This window comes from Microdochium trichocladiopsis (genome assembly GCF_020744255.1).
Source record: "Microdochium trichocladiopsis strain MPI-CAGE-CH-0230 chromosome Unknown B0I36scaffold_7, whole genome shotgun sequence".
Classification (NCBI taxonomy): Eukaryota; Fungi; Ascomycota; class Sordariomycetes; order Xylariales; family Microdochiaceae; genus Microdochium; species Microdochium trichocladiopsis.
Genome location: NW_025763550.1, coordinates 1,459,912 through 1,486,692, shown reverse-complemented (window position 1 = coordinate 1,486,692; position 26,781 = coordinate 1,459,912). Strand labels below are relative to the sequence as shown.

Here is a 26,781-nt window from a genome sequence, read left to right as displayed (position 1 = left end):
TCGGGCATTCTCATAGCCCGGCCGCGGACAAAACTGTGGACCGAATAATACTTGGCATTTTCGAAGCATCTATCTCGCCAGTGCTCTCGCGAGCTTCTTGCTGACAATTCTAGTCCCGGCCTTGGTCCTGGTCAGATCCGTATAACAAACAGCACCCTCAGGTGTGGGGGAACCGACCTTGCCTCGAAGTTGGGTCGAATCTCGGAGACTTTTCTTCGTCCGTATCGAGCAATCCCGACCAGGCTCGCCATGGATCTCTAGCTGCTTCAGATTCGTGTCGGCACCTTGGGCGAGGGACCACCCGCCGTCGGCAATCCGACGCGCAGCCGACAATGGCCAGAGACCGCGATGATTGGCCTTGTTGACGCTCCACGAGGAGCCATAAGGGGGGCTGAGAGCCCTGCAAGAAGCGGCGTGGCCGTCATGGAAAAGCGGGTCGTGGCAAGGGTCCCAATGGTCGATCCCCCTGCTCACGGCCAAGTCTGCAGTATATGGGGGACTTGGCATCTCACTCACTTCCTGGGACGCAAATGAGGCAGACTGCACAGTTGGTGTTGCCTCGCTTCCGGTGTGCTGTCACTGTCACTGTCGTTCAGCCTGATGATGCGCTGTTCAGGCCTCCCTGAGCCCTGGGATCGACACATCATCATCCATCATCGAGACCTGGCACCTCCAGCACCATAGATCAGAGACCGCGAGCATCAGGGTTGGACGGCGGCGTGGATAGACTGGAGCGAGTGAGTGAAGCTGAAACGATAAGCATCACTTATGACTTGCAAGGTGGCCGTTGCTTTGAAAACCGGACCGCTTGGAGCCGTACACCAGCATTTTTGATTTGTCGATTCTCCTGGCTGGGCTATGAGCGAATGGTCTGACGAGCCAATCTTGCTTGTCTCTGTTGTACTGGGTACGGAATTGCCGCAGGAGGTCACGGAAGCTTCCATTGTTGCGCCTCGAGACCTTCCTTAAGCGCAACCGCCCCCCCTCTGGCCCAGTATGTGGTAGGCTTGCTCGGACTTTGCACAGCCAGGAAGTGGTCCATTGTCAAACTGGAGTGCCATGTAACGGTGTGACAGGGATCGGAACTCCCTCATGGGGCTAGGTGTCGTGCTCCGCAGTGCTGCTGCCCAGAGATCAGCATCCTGTCGAGCCCAGGCCGTGCGGACCCTCCTCCAGCGCAACTTCTTGCGAGCTGACGAAGTGCGGAGAACGGAGTTCGCGGAGCCCACCCTGCTCCCTGCAAATAGAGGGCAAGCTGGAGGGCTCTGTCTGCATGGCATCCCTGTCGCTATCACGAGGATGACCAAGAGAGCTGGCACTCAGCCCTATAGAGCACTCCGGCCATAAGTACAGCCAAGCGCTCGCTTTCCAGCCCCCAATCTGCACAAGCTGTCCTTGTTTTGACGCCCGATTTTCTTGCCTCAAGTCGACTACCTCCTCAGATTGACCCTCAGTAGATGCGCACCGTCGACCACAATGTCGGACACCACCGAGGAGGAACATTCGTCAATCCGTACGCCTTCGACCAGTCCGTTGGCGCAGCCGCAGGGCGCGGCCTCCAGACCGAGCAATCGTTCCAAAGCTCACATCCGCGTGTCTCTGGCATGCGTGCAATGCCGGTCGAAGCACGTCAAATGTGATGCTACTCTCCCTGCCTGCTTGCGGTGTCAAGCAGAGGCGAAGCCCTGCTTCTATGCCAAGTCGAGAAGAGGCATTCGGGATCCGAAGAAGCGTAGCATGATTTCCGACAGGCCGCCACGGTCGCATTCCGAACAGCAATCACATCCAAAACCGTCCCACTCGCCTCCGGCCACATACCGGAGTGATTCACCCTCTCAGCTTTCCAGCGGGTGGTATGCGACAGGCGTGCGGTCACAGCTTGCACAGCCGCAAGCCGCAGACGACGACGTTCTGATAGACCTGTTCTACCGATATCTGCACCCGAGCCACCCATTCCTGCCTCCCAAGAAATTCTTCAACATCTTCTTCGACGCAGACTCAGACTCGTACCAGTTCTTGCTGGGGGCTATCAAGTTCTGCGGCTCCAAATTTGCTGGCGAGTCGGCGTCAGAGCAGCTCAGAGAGTCGGCTTTCACAGCGGCATGTGGGCCCCTCCCGATGACGCCTCAGTCAGTCCAAGGACTCCTCCTTCTCAGTATCGTCGCGTGCGGCGATGCCCTGTTTGAGCATCACGCTGGTTGGCTAGATCGTGCCTTGTCCATCGCTATGGACATTGGGATGCATCAGAAAAGCTTTGCGGATTCTGCATCTGACGCCGTTCTCGCCGAGAGTTTCCGACGAACGTGGTATATACTCTTCGTTCAGCAGTCGCAAAGGCTCATGAAACACTCCCAATCCAAAGTGGACGCAGCAGACATTGAGCACAATGTCGACTTGCCATGCGAGGAATGGGAATATGATTCTGGGGTGGGTCATTCTCTGCATGGAGCAATTTCCGTCGTCGACGTCGCTCCCAACTGACGAAATCATATAGGTCATACCCACGCCGATTTCCGCAGCCGATTACGAGATCAAGAAGAATCTGAGCAGGGTCGAATTCTCCTCGTTAGCGTATCTGGTCGACATCTGCAGAATCCGGACCGAGCTTGTCTTGCCCTACCTGCGCTCTTCTGAAGACAAGAAGAAGGCCTGGTTCGATCGGGCGGATTCCAGGATTTGTGACTGGCTTCGCCGCGTGCCGCGATGGAAACTCGACCTGGTGGATCAAGACGGAGTATCCGATCTCGTGATCCACCATGCTGTGAACTTGGCTCATGTGTTAGTCCCTGGCCTCGCCCTCATTGAATGCAAATTCCGCCAACTGACACTGGCTTCAGGAATCGATTGCGATTAAGGCAGGCTGGTCTCCGTAGCGGCCTCAACGTACGCGACTACTTCCACCTGGGTCCGGCGAACGGCCCCTACAAATCAGTGAAGTTGAATAAGTACGCAGGATGGAAAGTACAGCCTACCGAGATACAGGCTGCAGACAGTTCCTGCGAATTCCTCCGGTACAACATACCCATCAAGAATCTCCCTCCGTCGATCGGGTCGGGGCTATTGGTCGTCGCTTTGGCATATATGGATGCCTGCGTCTTTCTCGGACTCGACTCTGAGGCGATGCGCGAGAAGATCAACATGTTGTTACATGTGCTTAGCAGCCATGGTGACACTTGGAAGCTGTCGGAGATGATCGCGGAAGAGATTCGTTTCGTCATCAAGGAGTACCTCAATGATCCCGTGGCGGGGGGCGGACAGCCGCTCCTGTCGATGGATGATGCACCATGGGACCCCAGCTTGACGATGTCAACGACGGAGTACGTGACAAATGGGCTGCTTCATGACTCGCTAATGTCTATGCCATCAGGGCAGCCAGTCGACTTCCCAGGCTGGGATCACGTTAGTCATGGGGCAAGCTGGCTAGGCATAACATCAGCATGAAAATCAATACAAAAGAAAGACTCAAAATAGAGCATACATGGGAGCTCACCTGCTGGTTCCTGCCCACCCAATCATCTCAGGGCAGTGCGAGGATTCAATCTGACGTGAAAGACGACGTGATAACCAGTCCACCAGACATAACTGCCAGGGAACAAGTTCGATATGTGGCCAACGGTACAGGGTTATAGCTCTAGATCTCAGGGCCATAGTAACGAGTATGGTCGAAAACGGCTCGGGTCCGACGGTCCCTGTCTATACATGATTCCGTCCTCGATGTGAGCATCGACATTGCGACGTGTTTATTGTCAGGCCGACAGCAACTGACGTTGTCACGGGCAAGGATGAAGCAGTCTCTAGTTCTCTTTGGGTGGATACCCCGTGCCTCGGGTGCATGTGGTTCCTGGCCGCCTTACAAGCGCTACGCGAGCAAGCGCGACCAGCCAGCGCCGGGCCATTAGCCTCTGACGACAGTGCCCCTCCCCCACCTACTTGCCTAGTACCTTCAGGTCCCTAAGCGTATCCTTGTCAAAATCCAACTGAGACAGCCTGCGGGAAGTTTTGTTTGACCGAAAAGTGCCAACGACATCGCATCGCAGTTCCTGTTCTCACGGCGCAGCACTTTGCTGACCCGGGGCGCTGGGATTCTTTGACGAGTTCTATCTCGGCCATCCCGCCGCCGCCTCTGTGTCGTGATTGCGTTGGTTTGCGTCACACTCGCAGAAGTGTCCTCACCGCTGCAGGAGCTTTCTGGAGCTTCATTCTGTCGGTGCAGTTTACCCCCAATCGCCGACAGCTCGAGCCAGCCCCAAAACGACCACAACAGCCGTCATGAGTTTTTCAATCGAGGTTCCTGGCGAGGCCTCGCCTCTAAGCTTGCATGAACTCTTTCGCGTCCTTCAAGCAGCCTCGTCGTACGACAGCAGCCAACGCCAGTCAGCCGGCCAGCAACTTTCCGCCTGGGAAGCGATCCCGGACTACTATCCTGGACTTCAGGTATTACCTACTCCTCTGCTGGTGGAAGCTCTTGGGGGGACTCAGCTCACTTTACCTCTCGCACTAGGCTGTTTTCCTTGACAGAACGCTACCCCGCGAAGTCCGCCTCCTAGCAATAATACAATTGAAGAATGGCATCGACAAATACTGGAGGCAGCACACAGCCAAGAATGGCATCCCCCCGGCCGAGAAACATGCCATTCGGACCAATCTTTACAGTGGCACAATCGGCGAGCCTGACAAGCAACTGGCTCTACACAATGCTCTCGTCATCGCCAAGGTTGTGCGCATAGACTTTCCGACAGACTGGCCGGACGCCTTGAGCAGCCTCATCGAGATACTACGGTCAAGCAAAGACGGCGATCAGTTGCACCTAATGGGCGCCCTCACCGTTCTCCTGCGGATTGTCAAAGAGCTTGGCACGGCACGATTGCGTAAGTCGCAGACTGCGTTGCAGAGCGTGACACCAGAGTTGGTGTACGTCCTCGGAGACATATATGACAGCAAGTCGCGCCTATGGACCGAAATGCTATCCTCAGGACATGGTCAGGAGACTGGAGTGCAAGTTTCCATGGATTGTAGTCTTACAGCATTCAAGATCCTACGGCGACTGCTGGTTGTGGGTTACGAGCAACCCCACCACGACAAGACTGTGCAACAAGTCTGGACATTCTCACAAGCACAATTTGAACAATTCCTCGGCTACATGAATGAGGAGACCTCAATTCCTTCCGAACAGCTGCAGACCATCGGCAAACATTTAATGCAGTTCACCAAGCTCCACCTAGAGATGGCAGATCAACATCCAGCAAGCTTCGCTGCCCTGCCCAACTCTATCGAGCTCAGCCGCGCCTATTGGAACCTTGTGTCCTCCTTCTCAGAAAGCTACGACAGGTCAGGTGGAATACGGCAGACCTCTTCCTCTGACAGTGGCAAGGCATCGAAATTGGAAGGACCCTTGTCAGAACGGCTTGCCCTAAAAGGCCTGCTTCTCATTCGCGCTTGCATCAAGATGGTCCACAAACCAGCACAGTCCATCAAGTACCGCTCGCCAGAGGTCAAGAAAGAACAAGAGCAGGCCATTTCACAACTCAAGGCAGAGCTCCTGCAGGATAACTTGATAGTGCAAATGGTGAATACCATCATCACTCACCTATTCATCTTCCGCAAGTCCGACCTGGAGGCGTGGGAGGAAGACCCGCAAGAGTGGGAGCAGCAAGAGGAAAGCCAAGGTAATGCTTACGAATGGGAGGTCCGCCCATGTGCTGAAAAGCTCTTCCTGGACCTACTCACATACTACAAGGGGCTCCTCCTGCAACCACTTCTTGCTTACTTTGGGACTGCCCAGGATCCTCAGGCAGATATCGCAATCAAAGAGGCTGTATATACCGCCATGGGGCTTGCTGCACCGATAGTCTATGAGAACTTTGACTTCGAGTCAGTCTTGAAGAGTACAGTCAGCACGGATGCGCAGCAGACTGTCCCCTACTGTCAAGTGCTGCGGCGGCGGATCGGAATCCTGCTTAGCCAGTGGACCCCCATCAAGGCGTCCAAAGAGAGTCGTCCGATAATCTATGGGATCTACAGACACTTTCTCAACCCCAATGATGCACAGAACGATATTGTGGTACGCATCACGGCAGCTAGACAGCTCAAGGCAGTGGTAGACGAGTTCGGCTTCGATGGCGAAATGTTCTTGCCCTTTGCCTCGGACGTGATTACGGAGCTCGTCAATTTGCTCCAGCACGTAGAAGTGGACGAGACCAAGTTGGCAATCTTGGAAACAACACGAAGTTTGATTGAACGAATGGAATTCCACGTTTCTGAGTTTGGAGATCTCGTTCTTGCCGCCCTGCCAGGGATATGGGACTCAGCAGGAGATCTGGGCCTGATGCTGAAGCAAGCTTGTCTTGCCATCCTGCAGACGTTGGTCATGGCCATGAAGAGCAGCTCTCAGCGATACCACCCGAAGATCTTGCCACTCATTGCTGAAGCATCGCAGGAGGGCACGGAACTGTATACATACCTGATTGAGGAGGCTTTGGATCTGTGGAGCAACGTCTTGCTACAGACGACGCCACCCCTCTCACTCGAGCTGGTCAGCCTTGCTGAGGCCGCCATTGTAGGCCTTACCAACCAGAACGAGCACGCCTTCACCTACATGAGTATCGTCGGCAGCTACATCTCGCTGGCTCCTGAGACCATGCTTGAGGACCGGTTCAGACCTGTTGTTCTGAATGCGCTGAGTGCGTCATTCAGCTCCAAGGGCCGCGAATTGGTCGGCCTGACGACAAAGTACACGGAATACTATATACGCTACGCTCACGAACTTGGAGGTGCCTCTGGACTGCAGCTCGTGGTGAAGGACATGATGCAGACCGGGTTCTTGACCAAGATCTTCGAGAGCATCCACGATGCCTATGATGCACATCAGACGTCTGGACCCAAGCGACGGCAGCCTCGTGTTGGCATTCTGACACTGACAGACTACTTCACCGTTCTCTCTCAGATTGCCGTCATCGATCCCAATGTCTTCATGGAGGTGCTTGCTTCGCTAGGCTCTATCGAGCAAATCTGGCCGTGGCTCAGTGCTGAATGGTTTGGCTCCTTTGACACGATAGCGGACATTGGCCGCCAGAAGGTCAACATGCTGGCGCTGACCCGCCTCTTGGAACTTCCTTCACCTGTACAGCAGCTTGTCCTTGCCAACTTGCAAGACTACTTCTCGATGTGGACTGTAGTAATGGTGCAGCTTTTGAGTGAAGAGGAGCCAGGAGTAGACACTCTTGTCCTAACCTCGGAGCCGGAGGGTACGGAGTGGGACAATGCCAAGGACGTACGGGAGAGGGCACTGTGGAAGACTGACCCGGTCAAGACCGTCCAATCTCTGCAGTTCGTGCGAGAACGACTGCAGAGCCTGATGCAACGAGTCGGCGGTGAACAGGCTTTCCAGGAGCACTGGGCTGTCAACGTGGATCAGGAGGTCTTGGCTGGATTCCGAGCCCTGGACGCGCCGCGCAACTCCGCGAACTAGAAGATCCGCAGACTTTGGCAGCAGAAGACACAGAGAGAGCTGTGCCACAGGCTTTTGGGATCTCACCATTACTAGATTAATTCCATGACACGAGGCCACGAATAAAACAATGCATGCCATTTGATGCCGCACTTTTCTGAGTGAAGTTGGAAGCACAACTGTAGCATGGCCAGCACTCAGGTTATGGACATCTCGCACGAAATGCTCCTTGTTGCAATACCCTGCTCTCGATGAGAACAATTATCGTACATCTAGCTGAGACAGATGGAGACCTCTGTGTGCATCGCCTGTGCTATAGTATAGCATTGGCCACACAAGACAGCAGGCAGAAAGCATTGCGCGAGAGTTACAAACAAAATCCACACCACTCTCTGATAGTCTGCTATCTCTGTCTGCCCGTCTCTCCGTCTCTCTCGCTCTCTCATATATCCCATCACCACCATCAACAAGGTAACGGCTACCAAGAACCGACCCGGAACCCGCTCAAGACAGGCCCAGGGCAACCCACCCGCCGATCAGGCACAGCCCGCCGAGCGGCGTGACGGGGCCGAGGAAGCGGAAGCGCGCCGGGTCGACGACCAGCGCGTAGATGCTGCCGCTGAACATGGTCATGCCCGCGGTGAAGAGCCCGCCCGCGACCGTGTTGTGCGGGGCGGCCTGCGAGGCGACGAGTAGGGCTACCGAGTGGACGAGCTGGGAAAGTTTTGCGTGGTGGCTTTGGGTGAGCATGTTTTTCTTCTTTGTTTCAACTCTTTTTTCCTCCTCCTTGTTTTCTTCCAAATCTTTGGTTTTTCTTGGGAGGCGGAGGGGGGGAGAGGGCGGTGCTAGCTGAGGTCTATCTATGGGAGGACAAGAAGAAGAGGATAATGATGATGTATGTATAGGATATCAGCGACGGGCCGTAGAAAATGTCCCCCCGCTTGGGGTGAAACACGGGGAACACACGACCACGCCTGCTGAGCTGTGACCGAGGGCCAAACTTTCATGCCGCGGCCAGCAGCAAGGCAATGTAAGGCAATGCAAGTAAATGACACATACCTGATAGTGCGCGGCAGTAGCAAAGCTGGCAATCTTGGCGGGGTCCGAGACAACCTTCTTCAATCCGTGAGCCCCGAAGGCCCCAAAGCCGACGGCTGTGGCACCATAGATGCAGCCCAAGGCCCAGAACATTTTTCTGTTCCTGTTGATGATTGCTTGGCTGGTGGCGGACTGCTGTGATCCAGGCGAGAGGAGAGGGGTGCGGTCAGCAGATGTTGACATTATCTCTTGAGGTTGGGATATCGTGCCCGGTAGTTATTCAGTGCAACATTGAGTATCGTAGAGTCAAGAGTAGTCGCTCTTTGAGTGACGGTGGTCGTTGCAAACTGTAGTGGGTCACAGGTCGGGGGAGGCCCGCGGTCCACCCGTCCGGCTTATGTAATGGATGGGTCGATGAACACCAAACACAGAAATCACTGACGACCATGGAGAACTGTTATGACCCAACAACTTGCATTATTAGCTATTAAGATATTGATCCTACCAACGTTCATACCGCACCCTACGTGGTACAGTAATCAGCATCCGGCGGTCAATTGCGATCCACGCCGCTCCTCCAACACGCTCCGCGTATGTACCGAGCGTCTTCCATCCTTGTTTTTGTGCTTTTTGTCTGTTTCTCAATGCAGCTTTTTCCTGCGCAGGTCCTTAAACAAAACGACTGTTCTTGGGGTATACTGGGTATCAGTAGAGTATTTAAGGAAATAAAGGATTGAGCAGCTCCTCTTGTCAAAGTGACATGCAAAAAAGGAAAGTTCAAATCATGTAGACCGCCACGCACGACGCGCACTAAAGGAGAGGCACGACCATTGGGGTCGGGGGTATCGTTGGGTATCTTTGAATGCAGATCCGTTTCCATGCCAGATTTTCATGAATGCCGTGATCCAGTCAGGCGTGTACGCCAAAGTGGCCAGCGGCCGGTTTGGGTGGTTGTGTCCAGGCAACCGCATTTATGCGGCAGCAGTGACGGGAGTGGCAGCGGCCGGCTTCTCGGCGGCGGGGACCTCCTCGGTGGCAGGAGCAGCGACGACGGGCTCCTCGACCTTGGGCTCCTCAACCTTAGCAGCGTCGGCAACGGGCTCCTCAGTCTTGGGGGCCTCGGTGGCGGCAGCCTCCTCAGCAGGCTTGTCCTCAGCGGGCTTCTCAGCAGCCTTCTCGGCGGGCTTGCTGCTCTTGCCCTTGACGGTCTGGCGGAGCTTGGAGAAGTAGCCGCCCTTGGGCTTCTCGCCCTCCTCGTCAGAGCTGACGGCCTTCTCCTTCTTGCCGAGGAAGGGGAGCGAAGACTTGCGCTTGTCGCTCTTGACCTCCTTCTTAGTCTCAGTAGCACCAGTGGCGGGGGTGACCTCGGTGGTCTCAGTAGGGACCGTAGCGGGCGAGCTGACCTCGGCAGAGAGGGGAGCGGAGGTCTCGACAGCAGGGATGACAGGGGCAGTCTCGGCGACGGGAGCGGCCTCAGTGACAGGGGCGGTCTCAGCGGCAGGGGAGGCCGGGGTAGAGTCAGCCTCAGCCTTCTTCTTGCCGAAGAAAGAGCCGCCGAAGATGCTGGAACGCTTGGTGGGAGTAGGCTTGACGGGAGCCTCGGTCTTCTCAGCAGCGGGCTCAGTGGTGGCAGCCTCGGTGGCAGCAGTCTCGGTAGCAGGAGCCTCGGTGGTGGCAGCAGCGGGAGCCTCAGCGACGGGCTCAGCGGCGGCGACCTCAGGGGTGGCCTCCTCGGTGGCAGCAGCGGCCTCAGGCTTGACCTCCTCCTTGGGCTCCTCCTTCTTGCCGAGCAGGCTGCCGAAGATGGAAGTGCGCTTGCGGCTAGCAGAGCGGGGCTTGGCCTCCTCCTTCTTGGGCTCCTCCTTGACGGGCTCCTCAGCCTCAGCGGCAGGGGCCTCAATGACGGGGACGGCGGCAGCCTCCTCAGGCTTGGTCTCCTCGGTCTTCGCGGCCTCCTCCTCCTTGGCGGGCTCAGCAACGGTCTCCTTCTTGGCGGGCTTGAAGCTCTCAAGGGTGGTCTTGTAGGTCTCAGACTCGGTGACAGTTGTGGCAAGCTCCTTGGCCTCGGCGATCTTGAGCTTCAGCTGGGCAACCCAGTTGTCACGCTCAGCAGCGGAGGAGGCCTTGAAGGTGTGCTTGTGGCCCTTGGAGGTGAAGTGGAACTTGTTGGCACCATCGGTGGCGGGCTCAGTAGCCTCAGACTGTGATGGGACGTCAGTAACCGTTTCGGAAATTAGCTGGAAACACAAGTGTCCAATCTTACCAGCTGGATAGCACCGACGGGGGTGGACTTGTCGTTCTCCTTGGCAATGAAGAGCAGACCCTTGCCGGTGTGGGCAGCCCACGAGATGACGTGCTGGGCAGTCTCGGCGACCTTCTCACCCTTCTGGTAAGCAGACAGCTTGTCGGCAGCGACGGGCTCGCTGCCGAAGAAGAAGTGGTTCTTGGAGTAGATGATGTTCCTGAAGAATGATTGTGGTTAGTAACCGCGAAAACATTGCCCTGCAAATCAAATCAAACAATAAACATACTTGGGGAAGCTGGCGGGGGCGCCCTTGTGCTCAAGAGTGCCAGCCTCGACAGGCTCAACCTTCTTCTCCTCGGCAGCAGGAGCCGCAGTCTCCTCAGCCTTGGCCTCCTCGGTGGCAGGCGCAGCAACCTCCTCGGTCTTGGCGGCCTCGATGACAGGCTCAGTCTCGGTGGTGGTGGCGGCGGGAGCAGCAGTCTCGGTAGCGACGGGCTCGGTAACGGCCGGGGTGGTCTCGGGGACCTCAACGGGCTTCTGTGCGTCGGCCATTGTAATGGTGTGTTTGTTGAAGAAAGGTGAAGGCGGGTGTGGGTATCAAAAGGACGAGGGTATCACAAGAAAAGCAATGGAGGGGTATCAAAACTCGACACTCTTGCGAGGTGGGTATTATTAGATGTCGAAGAGAGAAACGACGGGTTGTGTTGCAGAGTAGAGATCTCGAAGGGAAGAGGAGGAGGAGTCGTGTCAGGTCAGGAGCACGGCGGGCACGTATTTATTATTGCCATCCGGGCCGTGGTTGGACAAGTTCCTCCTCACTCTCAGGCGCAGGCGGGTGCGTGACTGGCGTGCTCAAAGGGGGGGGTGGGAGAAAAGGGAGGAACGGACGGCACCCACCCGGCGCTTTCCAGCACCAGGGCAACCACGCGCGCCGCAAGCTGGCCAGGCCGTGACTATTGGCCTCCAGCACAGTACATATGCCTGCCAGCAACAGCCACCTCACATCAGCACATCAGTGTTTTCAGGCAGGCAGGCAGGCAGGCCGACGGCTGGAGCTGTGCCTCCCAAGCGACCAGCAACTGCACTGTCTGGCGGCGCTGAGTCTGTCCAATCTCGCAGCGGCGGCTTGCGTGTAAGTGGCCAGGTGGGGGGTGTCGTCGCAGGGGCGTGCCCTTGGGTGTGAGTGGATCCCCAAGTCCCGAGAGCCCATGCTCCAGTGGCAGCTGCGACAGGGAGTCGCACCTGCAGTGGTCGCCCAGGGCTGAGGCGCCCCACTGTGCTGCACAGGCCCACCCCCCTGAATCTTGCAACTGGCCTGCGACTCCTGATGTTGTGGCTCACAGTCCTCCATCACCACCACTTTCATCCCACCACCAGCGTGGAGGCGTCCCGACGGGCTGCTGTCAGGCTGCCTGGCTTGGGCACCATAGCGGTCCTCGCCACTTGTTTCTGCTCTTGTACCCAACACAACGTACGAGGCCGACAGTCCATCCATCAATATGTCACCAAAAAAAAAACATAATATCGTACCCGCTGTCCCGCATCGTCACTTTCACTTCCACTTCAGCCACCGTCCTCCTCCCCTTTTTTCTCACCCTTCTCGCCGTTGCGTCGTACCGCAACCGAGCCCCAGCGCTCTGCCGCTTGACAATGACACGCCGATATTCTCACCGCCGGTCCGCTGCTCGGCCAGCCTCTGCTAGTTAGGGGCCGCCACCTCTGGAAGATCCAATATTACCTGGGCGGCCATTTAGACTGAAACGGGGACCCTGTTGCTGGGGTGCTGCGCGGCTAGAGTCCGTGCCTCATCTTTTTGAAATGAGAGCCGCCCATTTTTGAGATTGCTTCGTCCCCAGCGCCACACCCTGCTCAGGGAACACTTGCCCGACAGCCAGGGTCTCTGCCAATCCTTCACAGGTGGATGGCCCAGTCTGTCCTCTCTGGCCACCAGCGCCACTACGCTCACGATGCTGGAGCAACCACACGAGCCACTCTGGCCGGTCAACTGCATCCGCTTCGGGACGAGGTGGTGGGAGCCATCACGCCCTGAATGCGACTCAAGGATGGCGGGAATGAGCAGGCGATCTGCCCGTGCTCAGAAGCTTATTAGGAACGACGCCGTAGGGAACCAGAGCGGAGTTCTCATCAACGTACGACTCTGGCCAGAACGTATGTTGACCATTATGAGAAACGATCCCCCCACAGTACAGAACCTGCCGACTGGCCATGCCACGCTCGCTTGTGCTATTTGAACCAATTCAACCGTATCGTCGACCACGGTACCCTTGGGCAAGGCTGGAATCAAAGCTGGCCGAACAAACGGGGCGGTTTGCTCTGCAGCAGAGCCGACTTTTCCCTGTATGAAAAGTTCCTGACGCGGATTCTTCTCAAGATGGCATCTTCCGCTGTCTCGGCGGAGGAACGCAGACTTAGGCAACTCATCTCGTCAACATAACCACTTAGTCCGTCAACGAAGAAACGAAGGCGCGGCTTTTCGGCAGAATAGGTACTGTCACTCGTCTATATGAGCGCTCACGGTCTGGCTGAATTTCGATCTCAATCGCCTCGGCGTCTACCTCGAGCCCAAGCGAAATCGATGGTTTCAAGATTAGAACTTGTTTTCGACAGTCGCGGCTGACAGTGGGCCTTTGACGCCAAGGACGCTGTGGCTAGCGCAAGGTACGAAGGGACCCGGACAAATCTCCAAAAGGTGGGCTTCATGCGGTCCCATAACCTCAGTCTCCGTCACTTGGAGTGCCGGCATTGGCTGACACCCTGCCCGCCTGCGCTCCACCCTTCAACGTGCTTAGCGGCTCCGATCTCTGACTCCATGTGACTCTTTTCAGTGGTCCACAAAAGCTAGTCTGGCCAGTGTGTGGGCAATCTCTCGTGTCGATCAAGCGACCTTCATCTTACTTGACGAGCTCAAATTTTCCCGTTTTCGCCGGGATGCGTCTTGACAACAAGTGCTTGACAACCCTGGTCACGCCATTTTCAGCATAGGCCCTTTGTCCGGATTGCCGCTCACCCAGGAGTAAGCCGGTTTGACACCACCAGCATGGGCCATTTGGTTGTCGATCCCCTGACCGCCGTTGACAACCGGCACCACGACCAGGCTTCGAGATATCGTTGAAACAGACTCGTCTCGTTGGACTACATCTCCACCCCCAAGGTGGTTTGTAGTTGATGTGCCCAGGCACGGCGGTCCCAACGCCGCAAGGCTCGTCGGAATCCGAGCATGGACCTAACTCACACCCTCGCGCAAGCATGCAGTCCTACGAGCACTCAAGGCGTGATTGTGCAGTCGGTGGGGCTTGCTCCATTCCATGCAGGAATTACCTAAGGCCACCTCTGTTTTGGGACTGGCTGACCAGGAGTCTCCTTGCAGTTTGGTCCTTTGTGCCCCACTCTGGCATTAAGCAAAACACATCTTGAGCCCAAACTTGTCGTGTCGTTCATTGAACTCCTTGATGATGGCTAGGTGATCTTCGACATTGTGCTCATGTCTGTGGCCGGGCCGACCGAAGCCATGGGATTCCTTGCTATCTTCATTCCCTTCCCGGGGCTGCCTTACACCATCGCGACGCCGGGCTGCGTGTCTTGAGTAAGCAGGAGGGTGGCGATGTCAGGCTCGATGTGGCTGAATTCCAGGCTCTATTGTGTGTTGTCCAGCAGGCATGTGACATCCGTTATCTGCATTGTGGCATGCCACAAGGGCGACGCCTGGCGATCGACAGGATCGCAACTATTGGTTTCTGCTCCGCTCCTCGCTCTCAGAAGTCCTGAACTAGTCATTGCGCACATCTCCACGTTTTCTAAGCCTGGCTAGCACTGGTCGGCGGAGACGGTGGAAATGACGAGTACGCTGACATGTCGTGAAAACCGCATCAAAGCGGCGAACGGGACAGTCTGCCAATATCCACAGCCCATATCCATGGAGCTCCAGTACTAACAGCTCGGCCTGCTCAGCACAATTCGATAAGGCCGACACGCCATATCGCGTGGCTGCAATTCCATAATGCGATTCGAGGCGCTTGCAATTCCACAATCCATGGATAACCACAAGCGTACGCCTCCCGAGGTTTCGATTCTAGAGATCGAGCTTCTGACAAGGCAGAACGAACAAGGATCATGGTTGCGCGCAATCCATGTTGTCAAAGCAGATTCCGCATCATTTTGTTGCTTTGCTGGCCTGGGTCAAACTTGACGAAGACCTGGCCCAACGTCACCTCGAGATCGCTGTCAAACTACAACGCGGCGGCGGCTGGCGATTGCATCATCATCATCACGGCCTGGCCCGAGCATGAAGAACGCGGCGAGGCAACGAAACATGGAACTACCATGTTCTCGATGCCACCACGGCATGCATCCCTGCGCGGTGCCCCTCCTTGACAAACCCAGAATGCACTTGAAGTTAGTCATGCGGACCCAGAACGCTGAGATTGGTCCCTGGCCCGGGTACTTTGCGGTTTTCAGGCAGTCCATCTGCTGGAGTATTGGCTGGACCATCAGATGTTGTCGGATGGCTGTTGTAGGTTCGCATCGGCTCAGACGCCAACATGCCTTGACTCTGGACCCAGGTAGGGTACTGCGTCCGAAAATGGAGTATACGCTGGCTGGTAGGAGGACCACGTTATCTAGCGCTAGGACTCTGCCAGGCAATTGACGGACTGGTGTGGTGGAAATGGTGGCCATGATCTTAGGGACACCCGGCGGCATCGACTTGTTCCCACCCCCGCCAAGGCTCGAGGACGCCCTTGGCGCATCCAGCGCCGACGACTCAGCAACCGCCTGCCTGCGCTTTGATCGCTGAGGGGGGTTCTGATCATGTGGCAGGCGTCATCCGACAAACCTAGACGCAGGCAATGCAGGATTCCGCGACGAGGGCATCTTCTGACGTCAGGGCTGTGGTGACGAGGGGGACGCCTTCATGCAGACTCGACCCCTCCATCTGCATGCACTTTGCATGCTATCATGACCCCTGTCGTCTAGATATCTCGGAAGGAACACCGGCTGATGAGAGCACCGCCATCCAGTCACCTCACGGCCACGCGAGCCAACTGTCGGGCGGTCTGACGATGCTGCTTATAGCACCATGGCATTATCGCCGTGCGGACAAGGGTTGGTCGCGGGACTCGTGCCGCGCATGGCGAGCGAGCTGCCAACCACGACGGTATCCTCTGTATGGTAGTCACGGCTCTGTAGTGCCCTTCATCCTCGATCTGCTCGATTCGCTCGGTTGTTCTAGCTCTGTCTGCTGGCACTCAGAACAGGTCTTGCCGGTTCACGTGTAAGTCAAGAGAAGCTCCACGGACGGGCTCGAGGATGATCTGCGGCACCGTTCCACAATATTAAGTCAGACACAAGGACGCCACCATCCACGACGTCGCTGGTCCACACACCAAAGCCCACACCGCACACTCGTCGTCGTTGCACGGGCTGGGCTGCTGCTGGAGCCGTTGGCACGTCCCACAGTCATGCATGTCGGTTGCAGTCGTAGCACACGGTTTGGTGTTGCCATGTTGGAGAAAAGGGGGCATGTGGCGCTGCGCGGGGTTGGTCTTGTGACTGGCAAGAATCGCTGCCGATCCCGCTCCAGTTTGTGCAAAGGGCCTGGTTGGTCCAGCTCAATCGACGTGGTATCAGCAGCTACCCTCCCCGTCTCTAGCTTCGTCGCCCCTCTGCTGCAGTGCCGGTATTCTCGCCCTCGTCAACGGACTGACTCGTCGTTTTCTCCCACCGCCACTCTCCATCCAACGACCATGACTTTTTGATACTTTTTATTGGTTTCTTTTGTTGCATTTATTGATAGGTGTTCTGCCCGGGCAGCTTTGGCCCCTTGTGATGCCTCCGACTGGCATGGTCTCTTTCTAGCAAGACGTTATCTTAGCGCGACCTTTCGAGGAGATGGCCATCGACCCCGTCTCTGTCTGCTTTGGACGTGGCATGCGTTGCAATGCAGGCGTGCTCGCCCTGGTTCTGGACTGCATGAACCTGCTTGGCGCCATTCGCACTAGTGACGACAGAGGCTCCCGGTCCCTTGCTCGCCCGCGGCAGTGCCTGCCTGCGAGCAGCAACAGCAACATGGTACTGGTCCATCAGCTTGGCAGGGTTTGAAACTTTTGTGCATGAGCAGCAGGAAGCCGCTGTTGCGTAGCAAGCAATGCCACCTTGCCCTCTTTGTATTTGGAGAGACTTCGAGCTCCCAGTAGATATCTGTCTGGTAGGCAGTGGCCCATGTTGTCCCTGGGCGGTGTTTTCGACTCGGAGTGTGTCTTTCTGTCTGCGAGAATGTTTTCTTTCGGCAGATCAGTTGCAGGGAGTCGAAGTTTCAGCGTCTGGATCACGGTGGGTCAAAGTCCCTGCGAAAGTCAACCGTCCGTTCCCTTTCCATGCTTGACATGAGATCCAGGGTGATCAAGAAGGGACGGTGTGATTTGGGGATTTCCCCGAATTTGTAGAACGTATTTCCGACCGTAAGGCGTGCCATCTCATGGTTATTGGCCTATTGTCTTAGCCAGTTGCCACCTCCCATCATTTTTGTGATGCTTTCGTGCTCATGCTACATGAGCATTGCAAGCTTAGAACAGCTATTGCATCGGAGCACCAGAGACCCACTTTCCTGACCGTTGGATATTGTATGCCAGAAGTGATGTGGAAGTGGAAAGGTTGGGCCGAAACGGAGACATAGGATGGGCGTGATATTTCCTTGCCGTATGCAGAACTTCATGAAGATCATGGTTGCCTGCTAATACAACAATATCGACCACTGAAAATATCGTGGTTTCGCGAGGGCTTCATTTTCGGCATCTTATATATACTAAATAAAGGACGAACTCAATCTAGAGTATCGGCCGATGGCAACTTGAGAACCCGATAGAACTGCTCCTTCTTTGGCGGTTGCCTTGACCGTTCAGTAAATATCTGTGGTAAGAGGCAAGCACAAGACATGGCAAATAATTATTCGCGTCCGCGGGTGCTTGTGCATTCCTTCAGGAGAGTTTTCTTGTCCATTATCAAGCATGACGAACATTGGTTCGCGATGAGTCTTTCGTGAGCATTTATTTTAATTCTGCTCGTGGCCCGAAACATCTTGCTTGTGCCAAGTGGCATCATTCATTCCTTCTTGCTATTGCTCCCAGCCATCACCTCTTGCATATGCCCTGTGAGCAAGTGATCTCTAGTCTTCGTGGCTACACGCCTTCTCGTTTGCCGCCTTTGCTACGCTCGGAAGAACAAAGAAGCACGGAACATTTATGCTATCGACGAGAATTTTTTCGCGACGGTGAGTCACCCTTTATCAGAAAGCCTGGTCTGCCTCCTCGACCCATCCAGGAAAACGTACTTGCCAAGGTTCAAATAGACTCGTCCTCGTTCGTCCGTTTGCCACTTTCTGATCTCGTGCCTCCGGAACCTCGCCTTGAATTTTTCGACGTGATCGCACGACGTAGGGCGAGGCACTTATACAGCCACCAATCAACTCAACACGCACAGTATTTCCGCCTCACCCACATACCTTCCCTCAGACCTGAGCACGCCAAGTCAATTTGAGCCACAACGATTCTATCTGGCTTCGGTAACCGTCAGGTCGAGTCGGCTTTCTTTCTGTCTGGCCTGGTCAAAAACTGACAAGAAGTGGGCGGCTTCCCAACACCAACTTGATATCCTACTACTGTCAGACCCTGGCAAACTAAAGGGCACTCAGCGTCATCTGCAATTCATCCTCAGGATCTTTTCTCGTCGACCGACCCGGTTCCCGTTGAGATCATACTCCTTCCAATAACTGAGTTGCCTCGATTGTCAACCATCGCTCATCCGAGGACGACAGCACTCTCCACAAGACTTTCTCCTCTCGCGCCAACTCACATCCATTGCCTGTTTTCCAGGCCGGGTCAAAGTGCTCTGTTCTACTTCGGGAACAACGATTGCAGTCGTTTGCCAGCTTCCATATTCCACAACATTCTCGTCAGCTCATGCTGGCTTTCTCCCATCCGTTTGTACTTGAGGCTCTGCACATCTGGAGTAGTCTCCCCCCTTCTGATCTCTTAGTGCGTTGGCCGTTTCTTCGAGTCAACAACTGATAGTTCCTTGAAACCAGTCCTTGTATCTCATCACCAGTTCATAACTCACCACCCTCTTTCAAAGAAATCGTTCCTCTCCAGTTACGGCGCCTTCCCGCAACCATTCCTTTTACTGATAGGACACTTCCTCTTGAGAAAGTCGTCGCCGTATCTCTCTATCATTCACACCATCCAGGTCAAGTTGGAAGCACAAAGCATTTGCTTTCCGTTCCTGCCATTTTCATCAAAGACAATACGCAATTGCCTCACTCCGCGAGTTTCAGCAATACCTAGTGATCGACTCTACAGAACCGTTTCAGTCGCGACGTGTCATACACGCAAATCTATTCACTCCAGGTCTACTGGATTTGATTCACATTCATAATATCATATCAACATACTTCCCATACTTAGTCAGAAGGCGTGAGACGCATCCGCACTCCCATTCAGCGATTCTGAGCGCTCACTACAGTGAGCGCGCTCCTTCCTCCATCCATTTCAAGTCGACTCATACCAAGAGTACGCGTGCACAGGCTGAGACCTTGCTCAGGCACTGAAGTGGAATCCCCGGGAGGCCAGCACATGCAACATAATTGAAGTCCTTGACCCAGAATCCCCGAGCTCGACACTGCTACCCGAACCAAGAGGACGCTTGCCACGCCCAGTATTTTCCCGAGAGGACAAAAAGACGACTCGCTATACTATTGAGAGTTCTTTTGGGGAAAATGGACTATAATACGAAAGTGCCAATCCCTCGACTAAAGCGCCAGTCCGGGACGGAGCTGCAGGACAAAGGGTTCCTAGAGCCGAAAAACCCCACCGTCAAGGGAGGAGCTGGCGTGCTCCGAGAGTATATGAAAGGCCAAAGAACAACCAATGCTGAAGAGTTCGGCGCCCGTACAAGGGTATACGAGCTCCCACCAATACGTATCTCAGCGCGCAAGAAGAAGATAGATACGAATGTCTTTGTTCGGCGAGATCGCGGCAACGCCGCTTACAATGTGTGGCGGAAGGACGGACCTCGCTATGAGGATAGAAAGTTCAACATCCTAAAATTCCCTGTACAAAGCGACAAGAACAATTGGGATTACGGCCAGGGCAAGACTGCCGCGGATCTAGACGATTATGGAAAGGAAATGCTGAGAATCGCTCAGTGGCCATATTGTCCGGATGTGAAGACAAAGGTACGCCATATATCTCCGCTGCTCCATATACGGGGGGAGTTGACTCTGATAAAACAATAGGCGCCGTTCCTCTGGAACAATGAAGTGAAGGCAGGAAGGCCGATGGTTCCACTTTCTTCATCCTTAGCAGAGGTATTCACCACCCCAGAACTGTTTATCATGGTCCTGGAAAATCTCGTGGGAGCATGGGAAGACGTGAGCAACCTCAGCCGGACATGTCGGCAGATTTTCCAAATCATTGGCAGCTACTTCGTGAGTATCCTGGAGCACACATTGAGAATGAAGATGAGACCTAGCGCTGACGTGCACTACCTCATAGGCACGTATCGACCAAAGGGAAAGTGAGTACCGCAGCCTCTGCTTCTACCCGCCAGGCTGCCTCAGCCCCTTGGATTCCGTCAAGGTAGATGCGGAGACGCTATCAACATTAAGATCTGGCCCTTTCCTCTTGGTTGGGAACGTCAGGAACAGCTGGCGAAAAGGCCACGAACCCGAGGCAGGCGTCGACTACACTAATGAGAACGGAGTCTGGGAGTACCCAGATCATGTCAAGTACAAGGGTCCTGGGGCCAAGAAAGCCATGCAAGGCTTCCTTGAATTCCGTAAGTCAGAGAAAAATGACAGAGACAGAATGATGCTCACGAGATACGGCCACTAATAATATTACCTAGTCCAATGTATCGAGTTGAAGCCACGCTTACTTCGCCATGCTGTCTTGCAGGGCGTCACGTTCCTTGATTGCCATGGCGTACGAGCAGTAGTGAACTCAAGCCCTGCACTGAAGACGCTGTGCATACACAACTGCGAGCTCTTGCATTTTGGGACGACGAAATCGCTTCTACAAATCATTGATACAGACAACAAGCGCCGCACGGACTCAAACGTCGACCATCTGGAGTTCGACTTCTATCCGAGATACTACCAGGGTCCCCGTAAAGGTAGCCAAGGCTGTTACGGCGTCGTTTGGAGTGATGAAGGCCATATCGATACGATCAGGGCGGTAACAGCTGTTCTGGTCACGTTGGTGCCTCTGGCTGGAGACGCTGGAATTGACCTTTTTAGTCCTGGCAAGGCTTTCCGGCTATGGCTAGACAAATTGCCTTTTCGCCACAGAACGTTACCGTACATTCTGGATACAATTATGCGACTTCGCGATATGGCAGGAAGAGTGTGTCCCAGGATCACAGCTTGGACAAGGAACCCCCTTTTGCAAACTCTCTGGACAGATATCATCATCGCTATGAAAGGGATTTCGATGAGCGAAGCAGAGCTAGAGAAGATCTTCGCGGCAAGAGACCTCGAGCATGGCCAGCTGCTAAAGTGTAGCCAATGCTTAGCCCACATGCCATCGCTATTGTACAAGTCCGATATCATCGATCGTGGCGACGATACAAGGGTTTGCCATGGTTGCCAGCTCATGGCATACCTCAACGGGCAAGGGCATAACTACAATTCCTCGCACATGAAATCCCACGCAGCTAGGAAGTTGTGGAAAGATGGCGACATCACGAACGTACATCAGCTTTTCCAGTTGAGCACAGACAATATTTACGAAAACGGTGAGCCACTTGCCGTCGTAGAGGCTCGCCTTTCCTCCTGCGAGATTGGCCGGCGCCGTGCAATTGCGATTCCACAAGAAATTGCACGAGCTCAGGCTTCCTTGAAAGCACTACAATTGCAAGGGCATACCCGCGCTTACGGCAGCAATGCCGTCACAAATGCGCTTGAAGAGGCTGAGACCAAAGTCCAAGCTTTGTTGACTGAACTTGGAGTTGGTCAGATTTCCCCGGGAACTGAGGCGCATCCAAGACCATCTGCTGCGGTCTCATGGCAAGACAATATCAGATGGTACATGTCAACCGTCGATGAGGAGCGTGGCCGGCTCAAGATCGTTGGGCCGTACGCTGGAGTAGTGACGAAGGCGTCAGCCGTCAAGAAAGCATACTGGTAGATGGCCGGCATTTCGTACGCTTGATATGCTTAAATGACCGTGGCATTCAATAATATCGGGCATTGGCAAGACTGCCTTTCTTCTGGAGATCTGCATCCCTGGATGCTTTGTCTTGGCTATCCCGGTCGCATCGATAGCTTCACTGGTAGCACTATCCTGATGGTTTTAAAGAGGTGTCTCCTTCAATTCCCGAAAGGGTCCTTCTACTTTTATGGGCGGCGTGCAGCATAATGCCTGCGGCTCACCCAAGGACAAGGGAAAATTGCTCCTTAATTTCTAGAATGACCCTCATGGCTTTTAGCTCATAGACAATTTCATTCGCTCTTCTGGTAGGCGCGAGGCAGACAAAGAACAAATTGACTTCGTCCCGTCTATCTTCTTTATCAATTGATCTGCAGAATTGGTCTTGATTGTGTACAGCGATCTCGGTCCTCTCTCCCGAACTCTCACTCTATATGAGATGTCACGTAGAGTTTTTGGCGCACAATAGAAGTTGGAGAAGAACTGTATTTTGAAACAAGGCCATATAGACAGACAAGGTGAGATTTCAGCATTTATTGATGTATGAACAATGCCATGCTCGGTCCCATCACCTCGACATCCACGTAGGTCTAGTAAATGTACATGCCCCGTCCCTCGGCCTTGGGGCTCCGCTCTCAGTGCCGCCTGACTGCCTGCGAGACACTGACCACGTTCCGCAGGCTGCCAAACGTCAGCGTGTCGCCGATGCGCTGGGTCCCAGACAACAGCATGACCAGGCGGTCGACGCCGCAGCCCCAGCCTCCGGTCGGGGGCAGGCCGTACTCGAGGGCCTGGACGTAGCTCTCGTCGACCTCGGCGGGGGTCTCGGCCGCCTCGGCCGCGCTGTGCTGCCGCGCGGCGACCTGCGCCTCGAACTTGCGCCGCTGGGCCGCCGGGTCGTTTTCCTCCTCGTACATGTTTGCGAGCTCGCGGCCGCCGATGAAGAGCTCTGCCCTGGCGGAGACGTGTTGGTTCGTGGCTGGGCAGGTGAATGACTTGGACAGCGGGGACATGCAAGCTGGGTGGTGCGTGATGAGGATGGGCGTCGTGTGCGAGAAGGGCTCAATGTATGTACCGGCCAGGTGGTCGAGGAGGCGGTTCAGCGAGCGCTCGCTGCGCACAGCAGGGCTGATGCGGTCGCCGAGCAGGGCGGTGAGCTCGTCGAACGCCGTGTCCTGGGACAGGTCTGGGAACTTGATGTCGAGGATCTTCTCGAGGGTCGGGACGAACTCGAACTGTGGGAAGGCAAAGTCCTCGTTGGGGAGGTCAGGGAGGAGAGTGTCTCGCCCCAGTTGTTGGTGAAGAACCCTCGCGGAGGCGAACAGCGAGCGGATGAAATGCTCCGTGACAGACGTCAGCTGTGCCAGGTTCGCGTACGCCCAGTAGAACTCGCACGTGGTAAACTCTGGGTTGTGTGTATTGTCGAGGCCCTCGTTGCGGAAGGACGGGCCAATCTCGAACACTCTGTCCATCCCGCCGACGACCAGCCGCTTCAGCCACAGCTCTGGAGCGATACGCAAGGCCAGCTCTCTGCTCGAGAACTCGTTTGCGGTGGTGAGGAACGGCCTGGCCGCAGCGCCACCGGCATTGTCCGCCATGATGGGCGTCTGGACCTCGAGGAAGTTCCTGTCGTGGAAGAAGTCACGCATCGTCTTGATGACATGGGACCGTGTGCGAAGCACAGCAGCCGTGTCTTGGTTTACGAGCAGATCGACGTGCCGGTTCAGAACTCGGGTCTCGTCGTCTTGCACTTTTCGCGGCAACGGCGCCAAGCTGGGTGTCAGTACCGTGGGCAACTTTGCAGCCTGGAGCGTCAGCTCGCCCGTGGCAGAACGCGTCGCGATGCCGGTGACCTCGACAATGTCACCACGCAATATAGGATGGAAGCAGCGCTTGAAGTCTTCGGCAGTCACATCGGTCAGGTCGGCGAGGCTCGACTTCACTTGCACTTTCTGGAACTCGCCCACAATATCCAGGTAGACGAGCTTGGAGCCCTGAGCGCGGCGAGACATGACGCGGCCCTGAAGAACTACAACCTCGCTATCGTGCGCCTCGTCTGCGCCGTACCGAGCTACAAAGTCAGGTATCCTCATGCAATTGTCATGATGCGTTATCCGGGGATAGCGGAGCGCGTCGTACTCGTCCAGCTTCTTGATCCGCTTTTCAATGATTACTCTGCTGCCCAGGTCTGCCTCATCGATATCACTCGCATTGTGTTTGGCATAAGATCGACGACCGAGCACCGGTTCCTGAGACCGCATGACTGGGAAGAACGAGCGTGGGCATGATGGCGCCACAGCCCGGGCGTCCCGGGCAGCGACACGACGAGCTACAGAGTAGAAACGCAGGTAGATGTGCTTGCTAGAGGCCGACGCCACAGCAGGTGGGCGCAGGAACTGGAGACATGGCCGGCAGCTCATTGTGCCTTAGAAGAATCGTCAGCGACGCGAAGGAAGCATGAGAAATTGTATAGGAGATCAGGGCAGGGTTCAACGGTCAGATATGCTGGCTAATTGTGATCAAGCACCCACGAATGGGTGTCAGTCGCAACGGTTCTAAATAAGCAATATCATCACTCCGGAGGCCATGACTGCGAACAAGTATGCAATTTAGGACTTACCGTTGGTGGATAGCCTAACAAAATGACATCAAGAAGGCAATTGGCAAGTGTCTAAAGGCTGGGATGTCTGTAGCCACGATGTGCCGAGGCAGAACGCTCTCAGGCGGATGATGTTGAAAGAGGATTGAAGTGCACCAAGCTCGCTCCGCACAGAAATACATAGAGGCGCGCTTTTTCTGCCGGGGCGGTTGTGGACTTGGTCGCTTGGAGGTCCCACTACCCATTATCGCTCGGAGCCACACCGCCTGCCGGAAAAGGCCAACCTTGGGCAGTTTGAGCTTGCAAGGCCCGCCGGGCCAAGACAATGACTGCATACGCCTGAGAAATTGGAGCGCAAGCACCAAGCAGCAGCAACACAAGCGTCGATACCTCGCAACAACGTCGAAGCACCATTGCTACCGCAACAGGCCATCATACACGTCGACCCCTGCAAAAAGCCCAGATCTCACCAGACCAGTCAACATGTCGTTTCTCGGTTTCGGAAGGCCACAGCCTACGTCGGCGGAGAAGATCGCCGCCGCCGAGGCAGAGATGAAGATGATGGCAGACATGATGACCCGGTAGGCCAGCTTCCTGCGTAGAATTCGAGCTCCTTGCTATATCCATCATACTGACAGTCCATGTCCTGCCTGCAGATTGACCCGCGCCTGCGCCAAGAAATGCGTGCCCAACGACTACCGCGAGGGCGAGCTCAACAAGGGCGAGAGCGTTTGCCTGGATCGCTGCGCCGCCAAGTTCTTTGACGTTCACATGAAGATCTCGGACAACATGCAACAACAAGCGCAACAAGCGGGAGGCGGCGGGTTCTAGGACGGTGCGGCGAGCAGTCTTGGAGACGCTCCGGCATGATACAGCTCAAGGGGAGCTTTTATGAACGAGGGGAGAGCCGCGAGCCGGGAAGGACTCTGCTGCGCCTCCCTGTCAGGAGTGTGAGACCTTGTACGATTGAGAATTCCATCTGGGCAAGCTTCCGTGCGAGGAAGCAGAGCCTGAATGGTGACACGGAGGGCGAGAAGCAGGAACTTGGAGCCATGATTGTATAGAAACGGGGCACCCACGGACATGTACAGTGTACTATCAAAATATGAGCACGAAAGTCATGACAAAGAGCCAACTTTGGCGCGGATCTCATGCGTGTCAAGAAATGAAGCAAATTCGTCCTCTGAGCGGCGGGCAGGGCGCTTGATGTCAGGATGGAGCCTGATGTCGAGGCGACGACAAGACCAGAGCCCACCGTGTTACGTGCGAGCTCGCCCAGCGGGGACAAATAACCTACAGGCTTTATAAGTCAGGTACAAACATACTAGAAAACGACGAAGCATTAGATTTCCGAGGGTGTGAATCGATCCCAGGATATTGTGCAACGTTTCGGAAGTTGTCGGAGACGCTGGCGAGAGCTGGAACCGAGCTTTCGGACAGCACGCTCGACATTGTCCTGTGATGGCCGCCGGTGGCATGTGACGAAGGTCGAGAGGACATTCGTCGAGTGGAGTTGGCGGTTCCAGAAGGCAGCAGCCCCCCCAGCGGCAGCGGCGGAACAATTAAGACCTCGGCCAAGCATCAGCGGCCGCTGGCACATTACACACATCACACATCAGGCAGGGCCTGGGGAAACAAGAAGCGCTGCGTGGTGCCGAGCCCTGGGCGTGGGCGTGCAATGCGGGGAGGCTGCGGACGTCATCCGCAGCACCCGAGCCGACGAGTTCATAACTGGCAGGACGTCGCCCAGTCTCTGCTTTCAGGGGATAGTCTGTCTTCTGTTCGTTCCCCCCCAAGGATCTCCGTTTCGTCGCCGACAGTTCTCAGTGAGGTCGAACTGTCTCCAGTGAGGTCCAAGTTCAAACAGTCAGACAAGGGACCAATTGAGGCGGGCGCGAACCTGGCTGGGGACGTGCGTGCCGTGCCGACATCCCCCCGCTACATATCAACAAGCCAGACCAGGCAGCTCCCACCTCAACATTTCCAAGGTTTCCACCCACTGGCCCTGGCTCCGGCCGCGCGCCAGCAGCTTGTCCAGTCCTTCGAGAAGCCGGCCAGGTATTTACGGAGGAGGACTCAACCACCGATCTGCAACCACCTCAAGCGGCCATCTCTGCAGTCGCGCCGACGCCGTCCCTCGCCAGTCTCGACCGTCTCTGGCGATCCTGCCCTGGCGTGCCAGCCAGACCCTGTGTCTCACTTGTCGCTGTCACCACGCCACGCCAGACCGGGCCTC

The 26,781-nt window shown here is 55.4% G+C and overlaps 8 protein-coding genes across 8 annotated transcripts; 4 read left to right on the top strand and 4 right to left on the bottom strand.

Annotated features, from left to right (window-relative positions):
* Window positions 1-736: 736 nt before the first annotated feature.
* On the bottom strand, window positions 737-1,365 carry B0I36DRAFT_141211 (uncharacterized protein). The gene has a single exon (XM_046148369.1). The coding sequence runs from the start codon at window positions 1,278-1,280 to the stop codon at window positions 966-968; it is 315 nt and encodes a 104-aa protein (XP_046010437.1). The 5' UTR covers window positions 1,281-1,365; the 3' UTR covers window positions 737-965.
* A 1-nt stretch (window position 1,366) lies between these two features.
* Window positions 1,367-3,612, top strand: B0I36DRAFT_141218 (uncharacterized protein). The gene is made up of 3 exons (XM_046148370.1): window positions 1,367-2,427; window positions 2,495-2,778; window positions 2,838-3,612. The coding sequence occupies exons 1-3, from the start codon at window positions 1,477-1,479 to the stop codon at window positions 3,439-3,441; spliced, it is 1,839 nt and encodes a 612-aa protein (XP_046010436.1). The 5' UTR covers window positions 1,367-1,476; the 3' UTR covers window positions 3,442-3,612.
* Window positions 3,613-3,993: 381 nt separating this feature from the next.
* B0I36DRAFT_141175 (armadillo-type protein) lies at window positions 3,994-7,608 on the top strand. The gene is made up of 2 exons (XM_046148368.1): window positions 3,994-4,434; window positions 4,502-7,608. The coding sequence occupies exons 1-2, from the start codon at window positions 4,270-4,272 to the stop codon at window positions 7,466-7,468; spliced, it is 3,132 nt and encodes a 1,043-aa protein (XP_046010435.1). The 5' UTR covers window positions 3,994-4,269; the 3' UTR covers window positions 7,469-7,608.
* On the bottom strand, window positions 7,584-8,855 carry B0I36DRAFT_327517 (DUF423-domain-containing protein). Its single transcript, XM_046154483.1, has 2 exons — window positions 8,507-8,855; window positions 7,584-8,161 (listed from the first exon to the last, which is right to left on the bottom strand). The coding sequence occupies exons 1-2, from the start codon at window positions 8,726-8,728 to the stop codon at window positions 7,952-7,954; spliced, it is 432 nt and encodes a 143-aa protein (XP_046010434.1). The 5' UTR covers window positions 8,729-8,855; the 3' UTR covers window positions 7,584-7,951.
* Window positions 8,856-9,456: 601 nt separating this feature from the next.
* On the bottom strand, window positions 9,457-11,282 carry B0I36DRAFT_364813 (Pleckstrin homology domain-containing protein; the record flags this gene model as incomplete). Its single annotated transcript, XM_046159040.1, has 3 exons — window positions 9,457-10,686; window positions 10,749-10,947; window positions 11,017-11,282. 3 exons carry the CDS (start codon window positions 11,280-11,282, stop codon window positions 9,457-9,459), a joined length of 1,695 nt encoding a protein of 564 aa, XP_046010433.1.
* Window positions 11,283-19,515: 8,233 nt separating this feature from the next.
* On the top strand, window positions 19,516-21,065 carry B0I36DRAFT_385610 (uncharacterized protein; the record flags this gene model as incomplete). Its single annotated transcript, XM_046161075.1, has 5 exons — window positions 19,516-19,974; window positions 20,035-20,226; window positions 20,294-20,576; window positions 20,832-20,912; window positions 21,037-21,065. 5 exons carry the CDS (start codon window positions 19,516-19,518, stop codon window positions 21,063-21,065), a joined length of 1,044 nt encoding a protein of 347 aa, XP_046010432.1.
* A 1,549-nt stretch (window positions 21,066-22,614) lies between these two features.
* Window positions 22,615-24,114, bottom strand: B0I36DRAFT_208923 (lysyl-tRNA synthetase; the record flags this gene model as incomplete). The annotated part of the gene is made up of 1 exon (XM_046148877.1): window positions 22,615-24,114. A coding segment is annotated over one exon (1,500 nt), but the record flags the coding sequence as incomplete, so codon positions are not given.
* A 914-nt stretch (window positions 24,115-25,028) lies between these two features.
* On the top strand, window positions 25,029-25,364 carry B0I36DRAFT_203670 (Tim10/DDP family zinc finger-domain-containing protein; the record flags this gene model as incomplete). The annotated part of the gene is made up of 2 exons (XM_046148802.1): window positions 25,029-25,126; window positions 25,202-25,364. Coding segments are annotated over 2 exons (261 nt in total), but the record flags the coding sequence as incomplete, so codon positions are not given.
* Window positions 25,365-26,781: the final 1,417 nt, after the last annotated feature.

Coding starts and splice junctions, on each gene's coding strand:
- B0I36DRAFT_141211 (XM_046148369.1), bottom strand. CDS start 1,280: ATGCCATGCAGACAGAGCCCTCCAGCTTGCCCTCTATTTGCAGGGAGC.
- B0I36DRAFT_141218 (XM_046148370.1), top strand. CDS start 1,477: ATGTCGGACACCACCGAGGAGGAACATTCGTCAATCCGTACGCCTTCG. Junction 2,428..2,494: donor AATGGGAATATGATTCTGGG/GTGGGTCATTCT, acceptor GAAATCATATAG/GTCATACCCACGCCGATTTC. Junction 2,779..2,837: donor GCTGTGAACTTGGCTCATGT/GTTAGTCCCTGG, acceptor CACTGGCTTCAG/GAATCGATTGCGATTAAGGC.
- B0I36DRAFT_141175 (XM_046148368.1), top strand. CDS start 4,270: ATGAGTTTTTCAATCGAGGTTCCTGGCGAGGCCTCGCCTCTAAGCTTG. Junction 4,435..4,501: donor ACTACTATCCTGGACTTCAG/GTATTACCTACT, acceptor CTCTCGCACTAG/GCTGTTTTCCTTGACAGAAC.
- B0I36DRAFT_327517 (XM_046154483.1), bottom strand. CDS start 8,728: ATGTCAACATCTGCTGACCGCACCCCTCTCCTCTCGCCTGGATCACAG. Junction 8,162..8,506: donor CTACTGCCGCGCACTATCAG/GTATGTGTCATT, acceptor AAACTTTCCCAG/CTCGTCCACTCGGTAGCCCT.